General features: G+C 42.0%; 1 protein-coding gene across 1 annotated transcript; it reads right to left on the minus strand.

The window, feature by feature from the left end:
- Positions 1-1,693: 1,693 nt before the first annotated feature.
- Positions 1,694-9,431, minus strand: LOC140757083 (uncharacterized). Its single transcript, XM_073092621.1, has 5 exons — positions 9,292-9,431; positions 7,856-8,006; positions 7,358-7,429; positions 3,136-3,198; positions 1,694-2,887 (listed from the first exon to the last, which is right to left on the minus strand). The coding sequence occupies exons 1-5, from the start codon at positions 9,331-9,333 to the stop codon at positions 2,529-2,531; spliced, it is 687 nt and encodes a 228-aa protein (XP_072948722.1). The 5' UTR covers positions 9,334-9,431; the 3' UTR covers positions 1,694-2,528.
- Between the last annotated feature and the right edge of the window lie 6,745 nt (positions 9,432-16,176).

Below are 16,176 nucleotides of genomic sequence, written 5' to 3' on the forward strand. Positions count from 1 at the left end.
GGAGCAAGTCATGACTCACATGTGTGGAACGTGAGCAGTGTTAAAATAGGCATGCAAAGACTGCATGAGATAGGTCAAACCTTTTGGTTCTTGGGTAAGTAGCAACTTGAAGCAATCTATTTGTATATAAATTATGTTAATGCCATCTAAAAAGGATGAATTACCACAATGAAGAAACACTATGTTCTTGTAGTAGACGTAATTTTTCAATTATAAGCTTGATCCACTGGCCACTATACTTAGTACCTATGTACCATCACATTCCTTTTTTAACCTTATGCACATAGACATAAAAGTGAAAAGTGGATCACATAAAAGAATGTGTTACATCATAAGTTTTTTATTTTGAATGTCCTTAAACTTGTTTGATTTACAGGTGATTCTGGGTATGCTCAACGTCCTTGGATGATGACGCCTATTTTGAATGCCCAGCCTGGAAGTCCGGAAGAGCATTATACCAACGTGCATGTACGGACTAGGAATGTAGTGGAGAGGTGCTTCGGGGTTTTAAAAACACGATTTTGTTGTTTGCTGGCCCATCGGACGATGCACTACACACCAGAAAAGGCCGGGAAAATTATAAATGCGTGTGTGGTGCTGCACAATCTCATCAATTGTGCAAACATAGAGGTCGATGAGGAAGTGATGCGCCAGGATCGCGCGCTTCAGCCTCAACATGTGCTATTCCGCCCGCTGACATCTTCCGGCCGCGGTATGTGTCCAGTGAGGCAGGCAGTTGTGGACAGACTGCACAATTCTCGCGTACGCAACAGTTGAAGAGGTACCAATTCATTACAGAATACGTGCTTGTTGCATTCATCTTTGACTGCGTAGATGGTATACCCATGTTTCTAAATTTCAGATTGGTTGAAAATATTTCAAAACACACTTGGTTACCTTTGTTCTACCAAAGTGATTTTGGTATCAATCTGCAGTCACACATAATGCCTTAAGGAGAGGAAATCTGGCGACGCTGATGCTAGATACAAACCTAGCAGCAGTGTCGCCAGGCTTACTCGTATTACATTATTTTACTAGGTCATAATTCATTTAATTGGAAAGACTTAAAATTTATGATTTTTTTTCAGCCGAAGAATACTCCCAGGGATTACAGCGAACCTGCAACTGGAAGACAAGATTAGGTACTATAAGTTTAGGTATTTTGTTATTGTACGTCATTCATTTTTGTATCATTCCTAATAATAATAATTTAGTACATAAGTTTGTTCTGACTGTATTTAAATTATACTTTTTGGTTTAAGTTTATATTGTTATTGTACGTCATTCATTTTTGTATCATTTTTCTGAGATAAAAAGAAGACGCGCGAATTCGTGAGCACGAGTTTTAATTGTAAAGAATTTGACGCTTCGATGCGCTAGTATGAATTGACCCTTACACGAACGTGACCTCACTTTTCACGACTTTAAAAACTACTTATATAATTACATAATTATATCATACTCGTTTCGATGTCTCAATTTTTGACACTGGCTTTACATCCTCTCATATAAGGTGGGTTTTAGGTGTTTAATCTTGTTCGTCAACTCTAACGACGGCCAAGGGACCGGTGATATTACGTCGTACTAAACAAACAGACATTTTTATTAAATTAATCACATGCCTACATAATGTATGTATGAATACATATTTAGGTGACTAGCAAATAAAAAAAAAAAAAAAATCAAAATATTTATTTTACATACGTGTGTATGTTACATAATTATGTACATTCATAATGTACCGGTCTTTATAATCTACATATTCAGACTCAAACTCATTTATTGTAAATAGGTCTTTTATAGACGCTTTTACACGTCAGATTTTTACATTTTTTATACTAGATGAAGATATATATAATATACCTAACTAACAATGAAACATCTAGTGCAAAAAATCTGTAATTTTCGATTGTTTTCAAATAGTAAAAAAGACAAAATATATTTTAAGTAAGCAACGCTTAAAACTTGTTTATAAGTAAGGGGGAAAGTTAAAAATTGTATGTATTAAAGTTAACAAGTAGGAGCAATACGCGAATTCCCGAAATCCAGACACACCGATTTTGTTGATTATAATACATATATGTATAAGTCAAAGTCAAATATTTTTATTTCAAATAGGCCAAATTAACTGGCACATTTAAAATGTCATAAGCTAGGTGCATGTTCCAAAACAAAATCCTATGGAGAACATGGAAGAAACTCCATGGATATATTTTTCCTTTTCTCCTTTTTTTTAATATTTTTATTTCAAATAGACCAAATTAACTAGCACATTTAAAATGTCATAAGCTAGGTGCATGTTCCAAAACAAAATCCTATGGAGAACATGGAAGAAACTCCATGGATATATTTTTCCTTTTCTCCTTTTTTTTAAGTTTGATTTTACAGTAGGATGTAATTAGAGATGTGAGGACAATGTAGGTTAATGCATAAGGCGTCACATAACAGTATAATTAACAAAATCGGTACATACCGATTTTATGTACTTTATTTTAATTTTATGTACATACATATGTACATACATAAAATTAAAATAAAGTGTCGGCAATGCCCTTGAGGGTGTCGAGCATGTCGTGTCGCCACCTCTGCTCGTCCTCAAAACGTCGCTCCTCTAGAGCCAGCCGCCGCTCCTCGAACCTCTGCTTTTCTTCTAAGCGGCGCTCCTCTAGAGCCAGCCGCCGCTCCTCGAACCTCTGCTTTTCTTCTAAGCGGCGCTCCTCTAGAGCCAGCCGCCACTCCTCGAACCTCTGCTTTTCTTCTAAGCAGCGCTCCTCTAGAGCCAGCCGCCGCTCCTCCAACGCGACCCGCCGCTTCTCCAACTCGAGCCGCTCACGTTCATCGGCGCCCCGACGGTTTTCTAGGTCAAGGACCCAACGCGGTGGAGGCACTATAACAAATAAAATTAAGTGCTCACACTGCTGCAAAGATTTTCCGAATGAATGATTTACAAATCATGCAACATCAACATGCATGATGATTTTGAAAAGAATTGTTTGCAAAAGTTTTTGCGGATCGTTTTTTACTGAACGATAAGCGCCCCATAAAAATATTTGTTCCGTGCGGGAATTGAACCCGCGTTGCCCAACAAAGAAGAATAATCGCTGCGCTACGCGTGCTGACAAACGTTAGTTTTACCTTGTTTCCTTGACAGCTCAGCATGACCGTCATCTTCGTCTTCAGCGACATGTTTCCTTTTTTCTGAAACAAATATATTGATGAATACTTTACTCCTTTGTTCAAGTAATTATATTGTTTTAAAAATTCCTCTCTATGGCATAATGACATTTCAATAGTTGATCATATATGTAACAAAGAGATCACGGAAGAATGAGAACATGGAAGGATTTTAAGGAATCTGAGAATGAGGTCAAGGTATATATATATATATTTTTTTATATGTAACCTAACGATAAGGCAGACGGGCTACCTGATGGAAAGCAGTCACCGTCGCCTATGGACATTTGCAACACCAGAGGAGTCGCCAATGCATCGCCGGCTTTGAAGGAGAGCTCTTTTTACACCCCTCTTGAAGAGCCCCATGTCATAGTCCTGAGGGAATACCTCAGGAGGAAGTTCATTCCACATTTTGCACGTACGCGGCAAAAATGAACGATTAAACCGAACCGTGGAGGACCGCCACGGGTCCAGTTGATGTGGATGGAACTTCATCCTTCGGCGAGTGGTGCGATGAAGGAAAGGCGACGTAGGCACCAGATCAAACAGTTCCTCAGAACACTCACCATTGTAAAGTCGGTAGAACACGCAGAGGGAACCTATGTCCCTCCGCAGGCTTAAGGGTTCTAACCGATCAGAGATCGCTGGGTCATCGACGATTCGCACCGCGCGTTTCTGTACGGAGTCAAGTGGGTTAAGCTGGTATTGTGGTGCCCCTGCCCAGAGATGCGAGCAGTACTCCATGTGGGGCCTCACTTGCGCTTTATAAAGCAGAAGGAGTTACCCCCCAGTGAAGTACTCCTTGGCTCTGTTCAGGACGCCCAGTTTCTTTGAAGCCAACTTGGCTTTAACTTCCAAATGACTCCGATACAGCACGTCACACGAGATGTCAACTCCCAGGATCCCTACACTTTTACCAATGGTGAGCGGTGTACTTTGGAACTCAGGCGCTATGACGAATGGGGTTTTTTTAGCGGTAAACGCGCAGACTTGTGTCTTCGTGGGGTTGAACTCAACAAGGTTAAGACGACCCCATTCCGACACCCGCTCCAGAGAGTTCTCGATTTCAGACACAAGTCGGATTCTGCTTTCTTCCACGAATGTCCGAGAGGTGTTCGCACGGCCTGTGTACACAGCATCTCCCGTGCTATCATCTGCATAGCAATGAATGCCACCGGTTTGTAGCAGCATATCATTGATATGCAGAATAAAAAGCGTGGGAGATAATACAGACCCTTGGGGCACGCCAGCGTTGATGAGCTTCGTGTCTGAGCAGCACCCGTCAACTACGACCTTAATATGCCGCTCAGACAGAAAGCTGGCTGTCCATGTGCACAACCTCTCGGGAAGACCGTAAGATGGTAGCTTCGCGAGAAGGGCCCTATGCCAGACCCAGTCAAAGGCCTTAGCGATATCTAGGCTTACGGCTAATGCCTCCCCGTTGCTCTCAACAGCTTGTGCCCAACGATGAGTGAGGTGCACAAGAAGATCACCAGCTGATCGGCCCTTGCGAAAACCATATTGGTGATCGCTGATCAGCTGGTGCTCCTCCAGGTACCTAAGGAGCTGCGTGTTTACAACACGCTCCATGGCTTTTGAGAGCAGTGAGGTTATCGCTATAGGCCTATAGTTGGCCGGGTCACTGCGGTCACCCTTTTTGGGAATAGGGTGTACAAGGGCAACCTTCCACGAAGACGGTACTTGTCCTGTGGTGTAGGAAAGCGAGAATAGGCGCGTTAAGACGGGAGCCAACTCGGGAGCGCACGTCCTGAGTACCACTGCGGGGATTTCGTCTGGCCCGCTCGACTTCTTGATATCGAGGGACAAAAGAGCTCGCCTGACAGCCTTCTGCGTGAAGCGAATATCCGGCATAGAGCTCTCACACCGCGGGATGGTAGGCAGTGTGGCCCCTGTGTCATCAAGAGTCGAGTTTGAGGCAAAGAGGGTACCAAGAAGATCGGCTTTCCCCTTTGCCGTATGGGCCAGAGAATCATCTGGTTTCCGCAGGGGCGGTAGTGAAGACCGACAGAAATTACCCTCGACAGCTTTGGCCAGCGACCAGAAGGCTCGACTCCCGGAGGGGTAACCATGTAGCCGCTCGCAATTTCTGCCGATGTGCTTAGAATTCGCCTTGGCCATATACTTCTTTGCTGAACGGGAGGCAGCATTAAACGCGGTTCGGAGCTCGGGGGTTTTTGGGTCCTTGCTAGCGTGTGCTGATGCCCAGGTTTAGAAGGTCTCCTGCTTAAGGCGTAGCGCTTTAGCACAAGACCTCCCAAACCAGGGCTGACTCCGTCCGCCGACGGACACGACAGAGTTTGGAATGAAACACTCCATACCCTGCCGTATCACGTCGGTTACAGACTCAGCACACGAGCTAGGGTCACCCGAGACGAAACATAGCTGCCTCCACGGGTACGAAGCCAGGAACTCCTGGAATTCGTCCCAGTCTGCTGACTTGTAATGCCAAACTTGTCGTCTCCCGGGGGGACGTGTCTCCACGGGGTACGACAAGGGCACAGTCGAACTTACCAAGCAATGGTCAGAGGATCCAAGGGGAGCCTTGACCATTACTTGGTAGTCCACCGGATCGGTAGTCAGCAGTAGGTCCAGCAAAGAGGCAGTATGGGTCTCTACATCAGGCACCCTAGTGAAACCGGGTACGACCTGAGAGAGCCCATATGCCAAGGAGAAGTCATATGCAGATCTCCCAGCAAAGTCGGTGGTCCGGGATCCCAGCCAATCAACATGATGAGCATTGAAATCACCAAGAACCACCAACTCTGCCGAAGGACACTGCTGAAGCATTCTGTCGGTTGCCCACTGGACGTGCTCGAATAATCGAGTTGTCTCCACATCTCCGCTATAGGACCTATATAGGCACGCGTAGACACGGGTAAGACCTCCGACGTCCGCGCGCAGCCACAACAATGATACTCGTAGGTCCTTGTCTTCGAGAAAGCTGAGACGGCGATAACAGACATCTCCCCGAATATACACACATACCCCGGCTCGACGCCGGAAGGCATGTTCTAAATTGTAGCCGGGGTAGTCCAAATACGATGTATCGTCCGGGGTAGATATCTGCGTCTCCGTCAAAAAGAGAAAAGCCGGCTTTACCGTCTCAAGGTGGTGGTGGACGGCATTCAGATTGGAATGGACTCCTCTGATATTGCACATATCCACAATAAATGTGGAAGAGGTCGCCGCTGTGCAACTTTTCTTCTTTTTAGGCTTTCTCATGGTGGTTGGTCGAAAAAAAGGGGGCGGGAATTTGAAAGGATTTGCGATGCTCCGTCAACGCCTCACGGGACAAAGTATGAGTCTCGTGACACCGAGCCTACGGAGGTGATGTGGGATGCTGGCGCGGGGGACGGAAGGGCCCCCGGTCCCCCCCGTGCACGACTACCTGGCTCCACTCCGGTCTCTTACTCCGGCAAGGTAGCCGCGCAACGGGATTTTTCGCCGGTTGGCGGGACAGCCTCCCGGGCCAGAGGTTAACAGTGTTGCCCGGGTTCGGGTCCCCAACTAACCGGCGGGCGGCCAGCGGACAACCGTTTCACCGGGTCTCCCTGGCCCCCGCGCCAACACACCACGCCCCCAGGGGCAACGACGCTTAAAGAGACCCAACGGACCCGTAAAGTGCGCCGTCGGAAGCACCACAAGAGGATGGGAAGGGAGGGATAAGGGGGATGAACTGGCTCCCAGGCGCACTACCGAAACACGACGAGTCGTTATTAACGGTAGACTCCGACCTGAGGGTGGTAGCTAGCCAGGCAGATCCCACGAAGAGACCTTACCACCAAGCGGGACACCTTCGGGAATTACGCCAGGCGGTGTCAGATCCAGCAACCAGTGGAACCGTCGCAGTAAGATGTTAAATGCCCGAGTAGACGCTGCTGCCCATCTACCCGGTAGATGCCCTTAGTCGGCTTCTACGACACCCACGGGCAGGTATGGGGTGGTCTATTCGCCGCCGGAGCCACACGGCCAGACGGCGGAGATATAATAACATGTACTCAGATGACATGAAGTTTGCTTATGCAGTGGCTACACTTCATAGTGCTAAACCAAGGAATTTTGGCGCTAGTGTCGAAAATTGTGGGCACTTTGAACGGAACTAGTTTAATGGTTTAGTGCGCTAATTATAGGAAATGTAGCTGCTCTTTTAAAAATAACTTACTAGGTCGTTTGCGGGCGCTTGGGATTGGAGATGGCTCAAGCTCCGGCTCTGACTCAATTTGAATTTCACTTTCTAAAAACATTAAATATATATATATTCATGTCTATTTTAGTAGCATGATAAAAGATGAAATTATAATGTATGAGTAACTTCTGTACATATTTAGGTATGTTGGCGGTCGGCATTCTTTTCATAGCTTTTTTTTAATTAATGTTTATTTTGAATTATTCTATTTTATGTTCTTTAATAAAAAAAACCTTAATAGAATACAAAAAGTGCCAGTCTAAATTGTTTCCTTGCTATACCCACAATGCCCAACCTCCATCATCAACAAGGTATCTACAAATTATTATTAGCTAAATTGCCCAACCAATAACAGTAAAAAAATTAAACTCATGTTTCTTTGAAAAAGTTGTTTGTTATTAGAATATGTATAAGCATTTTACTCTTATTACCTATAAATTATTCTTAATAATGTAAATTATGTCACCTACATACCAAATGGAATAGAGTTGCTGCCAACAATGGGGCTGTCTGATTCCAGGGGCAGCACTATCACCCGTGATTGTGGTGGTGGTGGTGGTGGTGGTGGTGGTGGTGGTGATGTAGGTGGTGGTGGTGGTAATGGCAGTAGCACATCATCACCCATCTGATAAAACAAAATGTTATTAGTTTTCCATCTATGTGTAAGAGTTTAATTTCATTGCACAGCAATAATTATAGTAGGTAGGGTAACCTACTGTTTTGGCTTATTGGGTTAGTACAGTCATAGAGTATGTTTTGATTTTACATATTATTAAGTAGCAGTAAATGGTACTGATAATTTAATAAAATTATAATTATGATTGTATAATAATATCATAATACCTACCTAGAAAGCTAAATAGTAGTAAAAAAGTAGATATGTATATCTATTATCTACTTAATATTAAATAAAACATTCCACCCCCAAATCTTAGCTAAGAACACATTTGATAAAGTCCCTTATCAAACAAAACAATGTAAATTAAAATGGTTTAACTACTTAGGAGCTAGGTGCAACAAAAACAGACATACACACTTATAATATTATAATATTTAAGGTGGTAGAACCTTTTGTGGTTCGACTCCGGCGGCACCACCGCCACACCTATTTCTACCTAATAACAGCAGTGTTAAGCGCTGCTGTGTTCCGGTTTGAAGGGTGTGGTAAGGGAGACAGACTTTTCCGAGGCGTTCCAGCTTAGTCCTCAGGGGTAGCGGCGCATCTGTGGCCGACCTCAGGTAGGAATATCTAATCCTATCTGGGGTTTATTACAGATGTCCATGGGCGGCAGTAGCCACTTACCACCAGGTGGACTGCATGCTCGTCTGCTACTCTTATACTATAAAAAAAAAAAAAAAAAAAAAAAATCCAAAAATAGACTAATATAATCACTTAATTTGCAAGGATAAAAATCATAAGAAATAATAAAGAGGAAATAACAAAAAATAAAACATACATCCAAAGGGATCCTCACGCTCTCAATGCCTGTGACATTTTGCACCCCGATTATACATAGGATTCGCTCCTCTAATGGTGTCAAAATGCCACATGGCGGCCCCCCCCCCAGTACCACCACCATGCTGGCGAATTGCTGCCCCTTTCTTCTTCACCTTACATTTAAGGTCACCCCAGTACTAAAGTGCAAAGCAACGCAACACACAAAAGTTAGTTTGAGCACTTAATAGGTAAGTTAATCCATAACCCTCCTCCAATGTTAATAAGTAATTTAATTAATCACTCATGCAATAACACAAACACCATAAAACAAAATGCTAATAAGAAAGTAAGTATCTTATCATATTCAATAACTCATGCAATAGCACAAACACAACACAAAAACAAAATGATTTAACAACAAACAAGTACCTAACCTATCATATGTTATCAATTAAGGTTCATAAATACTCACTTGTCGCCACTCTTTTGCACTTTTTGTGCATCCCACCGGCATCGCATTTAGCCGCGAGGCCAATTCCTCCCACAGGGCACCGGCTTGCTGTTTACCCTGTGGGGTATTTAAAAAAGCCCCTCGGGCTACCAGTGGGTTGGACTGCATCCCACAAACATTCCATCTGCCCCTGTGCTATTTTGCGTGCTGCGGGCATTTTTGACGTCTGAAACACATTACAGAAAACTAAATAATTATAGTGGAAGCTCTCTCTAGCTTATTTAAAGGGATATTATGTGTACTTAATATAATGATTCCCCTCATTTGTAGTGTTTGGCGGGAAACAGCACAAATCGTACAAGCACCATAGGTAGGAACCTATGGTGCTTGTGCACAGAACACAGACAATTAATAAAAAGAGTACTTACGTATGAATTATTATCACAATGATCAAACAACCACGCTAAACGCCAACGGCCACCGCTAATTTGTTGACACTGACAGGACGCGTTTAGTTTTTCAATGGCTTAATAAAAAAAAGGCAATTATTTGGCTTTTTAAAATTCAGAAGTGTGATATAATGTTCTTGTAATTACATGAATATAATAATTTAACATAGTAACTAAAAAATTACAAATATTTTCATTAAATTAAATATTTTTAATTAATAAAATAAAAACCGTAAACCGTAATCAACTAGCATTAACCAAACGCAGTTGCCAGACTTATTTCGTTCATTTTCGTTCAATAAAGCTAAAGCTAGAGCTCTTACAAAAGTGCGGCGATCATAGGCGGTCGCTCAAAATGAAAGCTATGCTAAGTGCTTCGCTTTAGCTTTCATGAACGCTATAGCTATAGCGTTGAGATAGGCGGTAGACCCACAGGACGGAAACCGGATTGTAAAGGATTAAGTAGAGCATTAGCGGAGAGAAAAGAGCTAAGCTGTTGGTGGATGAGGCGCTCGAGGACTTTAGATAAGAAAGGTAGTATGGATATGGGTCTAAAATCCCCAAAGTCGGAAGGGTTGGACTTTTTGGGTAAAGGGATGAAATGGGCATCTTTCCAAGTGGAAGGGAAGGAATTATTACGGACGGAACTATTCAGCAAGGACGTAATGCAAGGGAGAAGTATGTCAAGGAGAGGGATGATCATTTTCCGGCTAATGCAATCACTGCCGACCGCATTAGATGGTATGGAGAGTATTGCTCTCTCGACATCACGATCCGAAAATTGACTAAACGAAAATAAAGGAAAGTTGGATTGGGAATATGTGACAGTTGATTTAGAGTTTTTCCTTTAGTTTCGTTATCAATGGAAGACGTGACGGAAAAGTGAAGATTTAAATCGTTTAGGTCGAGATTGTGCGGAAAAGAATTGTTTGGTGATTTCCCAATTCCTAAAGTTTTTAAAAATTTCCAGACCCTGCTAGGATCTTCATTTTGAACAGACTTATGGATATGGTGTCGTTGTAGATCTCTACACATCATATTGCACCGATTTCTTGCGAACTTGTACCGCTCAAGATTACCTTCGCTGGAATCTAGCTTGTACCTCGCCTCGCCTCGCCTCGCTAGCAAGACCTCAAGTCGTCAGTGAGCCAAGGAGCTGGTGGATTTCGTATGCGGACTGGACGAACAGGGGCGTGCAAATCGTACAGTTGTACTAACAAGGAGGTAAAGAGTTCCACCTGTTCGTCGACAGTGCTTACACACTCAATGACACCCCAATCAATATTGGCAGCGTCTTGGCGAAGCTTTGCAATATCCATTCCACTGAAATTACGCTGAAGGAGAATCTTTGACTTAGCTTTTGGAGAAAGGATTTTGTATGACATATAGAGAAGGTCGTGATATGAGAAACCTTCGACAGCACACTGACCATACTTTGCAACGTGATCCAATGATGATACAATCATTAAATCGAGCAGAGATGGGTCACAGTTTGGAAAAAAGTGTGTTGCACTTAGTGGCAATATATTTAGATTAGCCGCATTTACTAAGGATTGTAGTTTATGAGATCTGACATCCTGCTTGAGTAAACAAGTATTAAAATTACCCATAATAATTGTATGGTCAAAGAGTGGACAATGATCTTCAAGCAGTTTGTCTAGGCAGGAAAAGTAATCGATGGTAAGAGACGCTGTAAAAAACGCCAAGAAGTAGTTTGGCATTAGAGAGATGAATTTTCAGAAAGAGATGCTCAGATTCGTTCCCAGAAATGTCCTGCGGAGATATACTTATAATCGAAAAGGGGATATGGGAACGAAGATAGATTGCAACTCCCCCACCGCCCCGAACAGTACGGTCGTTGCGGATTAGGTGAAATCCAGGAAGAGAATATGCCGTAGAAGGGAGACATGGCTTAAGCCATGATTCCGAAACAAGTATAGCATGAATATGTGTGCTATCAAATGTTGACAACAGGTCGGGGTAATGTGCTGGAATGTTCTGTGCATTAATAAGGACAACATTAAAATTATTCAGTACATCTGAGAAATAAGAATCTAGAGTTATATTTAAGGGAGGAATACTTTCAAAGCTATCGTTACTACTTTTATCCGTCTGAGGCAGAACAAAAGGACACTGGATGCTCGTTGCTATCATTGAGTAACATCATATATTATATATGTCGACGCAATGCGCGAATGCGTTGACATTCTTCGTAATATTATTTGATTATTTTTGGATTACTTAAATTTAATTCAATGTCGACTTTAATTATTTACAAACATGAGTTTGAGTACTTTGATGTAATTTAATGTTGGATGATAAACTTGGAATATTCAAAAATCAACTTTTGTTATCTTGTTCGTCTTAGTTAAGCGTCATGCAACTAGATGGCGTTGTAGTTAATTGAAATTGTTGCTTTTTGAATGTGGTATTGAAAACTATTTAAATAATTGTTTATAAAATATTTACTATTGTTTAAAATCATTAAAAATCAATTTATGAATTATAAGATGTAAATTAAGTTTATTTAGATAGATTACATTGATCATATGTGGATTTCACTTTGGTGGAAATGTAAATTTTAGAAAACTTTTTAAATAACTGTTTACAAAATGATTTTCTAAATTTAAAACTAATTTAAAATCAATTTATGAATTATGAAATGTAAGTTAATTTTATTTAAAAACATTACATTGATTGTGTTACATTGCATTGATTTGACCGTATTCATTTCTTTTTTAAAATGACAATGTATTTTTAGAAGTACCGCATATTTTTTGACTTACTTGTGTTCGAGTTGAGCGGAAGATAATTGTGAGTACAGTTATTAGATTTTTACTATTATCTAAGAATTAAGAATATTGCTTAGTTAAGAAGATTATTGTAATTGTAATACTTAATAAAGTGTTTTAAAAGTGAAGTGATTTATCAATGCATCATGAGTAAGAATATGGAGGACAGTGAGGTCTCCAATGCTAAATTCACTCCTTCTGAGAACTCAGTTGGACAAAACCCCTCGTTATATAAATATCCTACTAAATTATTTAAAATTAACCTATTAAAATACAAATATATATCTATATTAAAATTTACATTAAATATATCAAAATAAATAATTAACATTAACTCCTACCTGCCAGCAATCTGGAAGGCCACTAATACAATTTTTAACAAAGAAATTGCATAAAACAACACAAAAAAAAACAAATATAAATAACGCTAAGGAAGAAAAGCAGACACACGGTTATTTGTTATTAATACATCACAATAATTGACAATTTTAATTTTAGATTAAGTAATAGGTAGTATAAATATCCTAACTAGTGACAAGTCGTACGACCAAAGTGGTTGTACGCATACATAGTCGGGTGACAACATATACTCTATGGCGATTTTATTATAGAAACGGGCAACCCCAATCTTGTCACTGTCAGTTTGAAGTTGATTGAGACGAACGGAGTAAATAATTATTTTATCTAATACCACGACTAATAAATAACAAACAACCTAGGTGTAATAACAAATATAACTAAAGTAACTTTAAATAATACGGAAACGAATAACACAAAGAAACAGATAATCAACAATAATGGTTATGTGTAAGGAGAAGAAGAAAGATTTACGAAAAAACTAAAGACTAATAATTATACAAAAAAAGGAACTTACGTAAGAGTCAGAATAACCTATTTTTTAAGAGCTCGCTTGACGCGAGTAGTTTCTTTGCCGTTCTGGGGTTTGCTTACGCTTGGAACAGCCTGCATTGAAGATGGTGCCGGCACACTAGGGATTGCTTCAAGCTCCGTCAAGCTTTCAACCTGTTGGTGTGAGCCATCCGGAGCCAATATGTGGATTACACCCTCACGGGTCCAGCACTTGGAGACGCCGAAGAGTTGCCTCGCCCGCATGAAGACACTGTGCCGACTCTTGGTCAGGAACTCGGACTGCGTCACGCCAGTGCCTTTCAACTTTGTCTTGGCAAACCAGACTTGATCCCTCACAGAGACCTCCCTAAACTTAACCAGTAAGGGTCTGGGTCTGTTCTCCTTGGGTTGACCTAGGCGATGACAACGGCTTAGGCTGTTCGATGAGAAGTCGGTAACCTTCATCTTGCTGGAAACTAGATTTGTGATGGTGACAGCTGCAGTTTCTCCCTTCTCTTCGGGTACACCGTGAAAGAGTATCATCTTGCGCCTGCTTCTCATGTCTATACGCTCCATGTGGCGTGCTACAAATTCAATTTGCTTTTGCACAGTCTCCAGAGCAGACAAAACAAACAGACGAAACGCAGCAAAATCAGATGCTAGTGCTGATGTGGATGGGGTACTGGAACTCTGCTGCAGCTGCTTCTGGAATTCCTCTATTTTGGTTGTAAATAATACAGACATAGCTGGTAAGGATCCTTGGAGGGAGTCCATATTTCCGTGTGCGTTTATTATCCAGGAAATTAAGTGTGGAATCAATGCTGGATGGTAGATGGAATATTACAGGCACATTAGGGTCCTAGATGCGTAAGTAATTTATCTTTAATGTAATAAAAACTTCTAGAGCATAATTAGGGGATGAGCTTCCTTCGTCCGTAGGTTCTACCGCTCGAAACTCTACACGTGTCCCCCGGGTGGTGCTAAACGGGAAGCCACACGCCGAGTCACAGGCGGCGATCAAATAACCTGTACTCGATTTAACTCGAGGCGGTTACGGGGACCGAGAGGAATTAAATACCCTCTAAACAACCCAACGTAGAAGGTAACGGGAACCCACTACGATTATTTCCCAAGATAACTTCAATGCAAGACAACAGAACAAGTATAGTGACGTCAAGCCATCCGATTGACACCCGGCGCTCATTGATACCCGGGTCGATGAGTGTGAAATATGCGACCGAAGACTCGTCGGGAGCGCGTCAGCAGGCTTCCGACGCAGTTAATGCTACTGGTGACAAGAATAACATCTCTTTTCGCCTTCATCAACGTATTGGGACCTGGAACGTTAGAGGCATACTGAAACCAGAAAAAATGTCCATCATCGAAAAAGAAATGAATGCTCATAGCCTCACCTTACTGGGCATTTGCGAAACCCACAAGAAAGGATCGGGTCACTTTAGGACAGCTAACGGAAATACACTGTTTTACTCAGGACACGCCACGGAGAGTAGAAATGGAGTAGCAATTATGATGCCCAATAAAACAGCGACTTGCGTGACTGGATATAACACCATTACCGACAGAATCATGACCATCCGTATAAACTGTAAACCACACTACCACTGAATATCGTACAAATTTATGCTCCAACTGCGCAATCCTCAAAAGAAGAAATAGACGAATTTTACAACATGCTCCAAACCACAATAGATAGAATATCTAGACGTGAAGTGCTTATGGTACAAGGAGACTGGAATGCCAAGATCGGGGACACAACCTGTGATGATCACATCCGCCACATAATCGGGAAATTCGGACTTGGACAACGAAATGAGAGGGGTGAAAAACTTATAGATTTCTGTGTCAGCAACAACTTAACGGTGACCAATACGCTTTTCGAACATCACAAACGGAGGCTATACACTTGGACATCCCCAGGAAACCGGTTCAGAAATTAAATTGATTTTATCACCATTAAAAACCGCTGGAAATCATCAATATCCAACACCACAACATACCCCGGAGCAGATTGTGGTACTGATCGCCAACTTCTAGTCACAAAGCTACGCATCCGCCTCAAAACAATGCGGAACACAAAGAGGAAAACAACCTATCCCACACCCGATCAAGTAAAACATCTCACGACACAAGCAGTGCTAGAGCTAAATAATATACCTAAGTCAGAAGAACCAGAAGCACAATCGTGCTATCTCCGAGACCAAGTGCACAAAATGCTAGACTCGTTGCCTTAGCAAAGTAAGACCAAAAAGGATTGGATATCAGATAAGACCTGGGCTGCTATCGAAAAGAGGAAACAACTGAAGAAAGGTGAGATTCCCCAAAGCACAGAAAATGAATATGCCGATCTAAGCAGGGAAATTCAAAGGATGTGCCAAAACGACATAAATGGTTACTATCAGGACATTTGCAGGGAAATTGAGAAACACGCAGACAAACATCAATCTGCAGACCTCTTCAGAAAGATCAAGCAGATCACTCGCCATCTTCATGGATCATTGATGAAAGATACGGGAATCCAATTTTCGAAGTCGGTAGAGCTAGTGAAAGATGGAAGGAATATTGCACGGACCTATACCGAGACAACGAACCGTCCACCTCCATTTGTAACGGAGAAAATCAGTAAGTAGAGCTGGAACCCGATATACTCCGCTCAGAAGTCGAAAACGCCATCCAAAAACTAAAGAACAAGAAGTCTCCAGGCTCTGACACCATCACCGCGGAAGTGATAAAGGCCCTGGGCGACACAGGAATCACAGCTCTACATACCATCTGTAGCAACGTGTGGAGGACTTGCA

The sequence above is a fragment of the Epargyreus clarus genome, unplaced genomic scaffold, assembly GCF_041222505.1.
Source record: "Epargyreus clarus isolate Ecla_fem2 unplaced genomic scaffold, WU_Ecla_fem_2.2 ptg000039l, whole genome shotgun sequence".
NCBI lineage: Eukaryota > Metazoa > Arthropoda > Insecta > Lepidoptera > Hesperiidae > Epargyreus > Epargyreus clarus.

What these genes read in the sequence shown, in the direction of transcription:
- LOC140757083 (XM_073092621.1), bottom strand. Translation starts at nt 9,333, where the DNA reads ATGCCGGTGGGATGCACAAAAAGTGCAAAAGAGTGGCGACAA. An exon ending in AAGCGCCCGCAAACGACCTA is followed by an intron (nt 3,199 to 7,357) that starts GTAAGTTATTTT and finishes TATTTGTTTCAG; the next exon opens with AAAAAAGGAAACATGTCGCT. An exon ending in TGAGCTGTCAAGGAAACAAG is followed by an intron (nt 2,888 to 3,135) that starts GTAAAACTAACG and finishes TATTTGTTATAG; the next exon opens with TGCCTCCACCGCGTTGGGTC.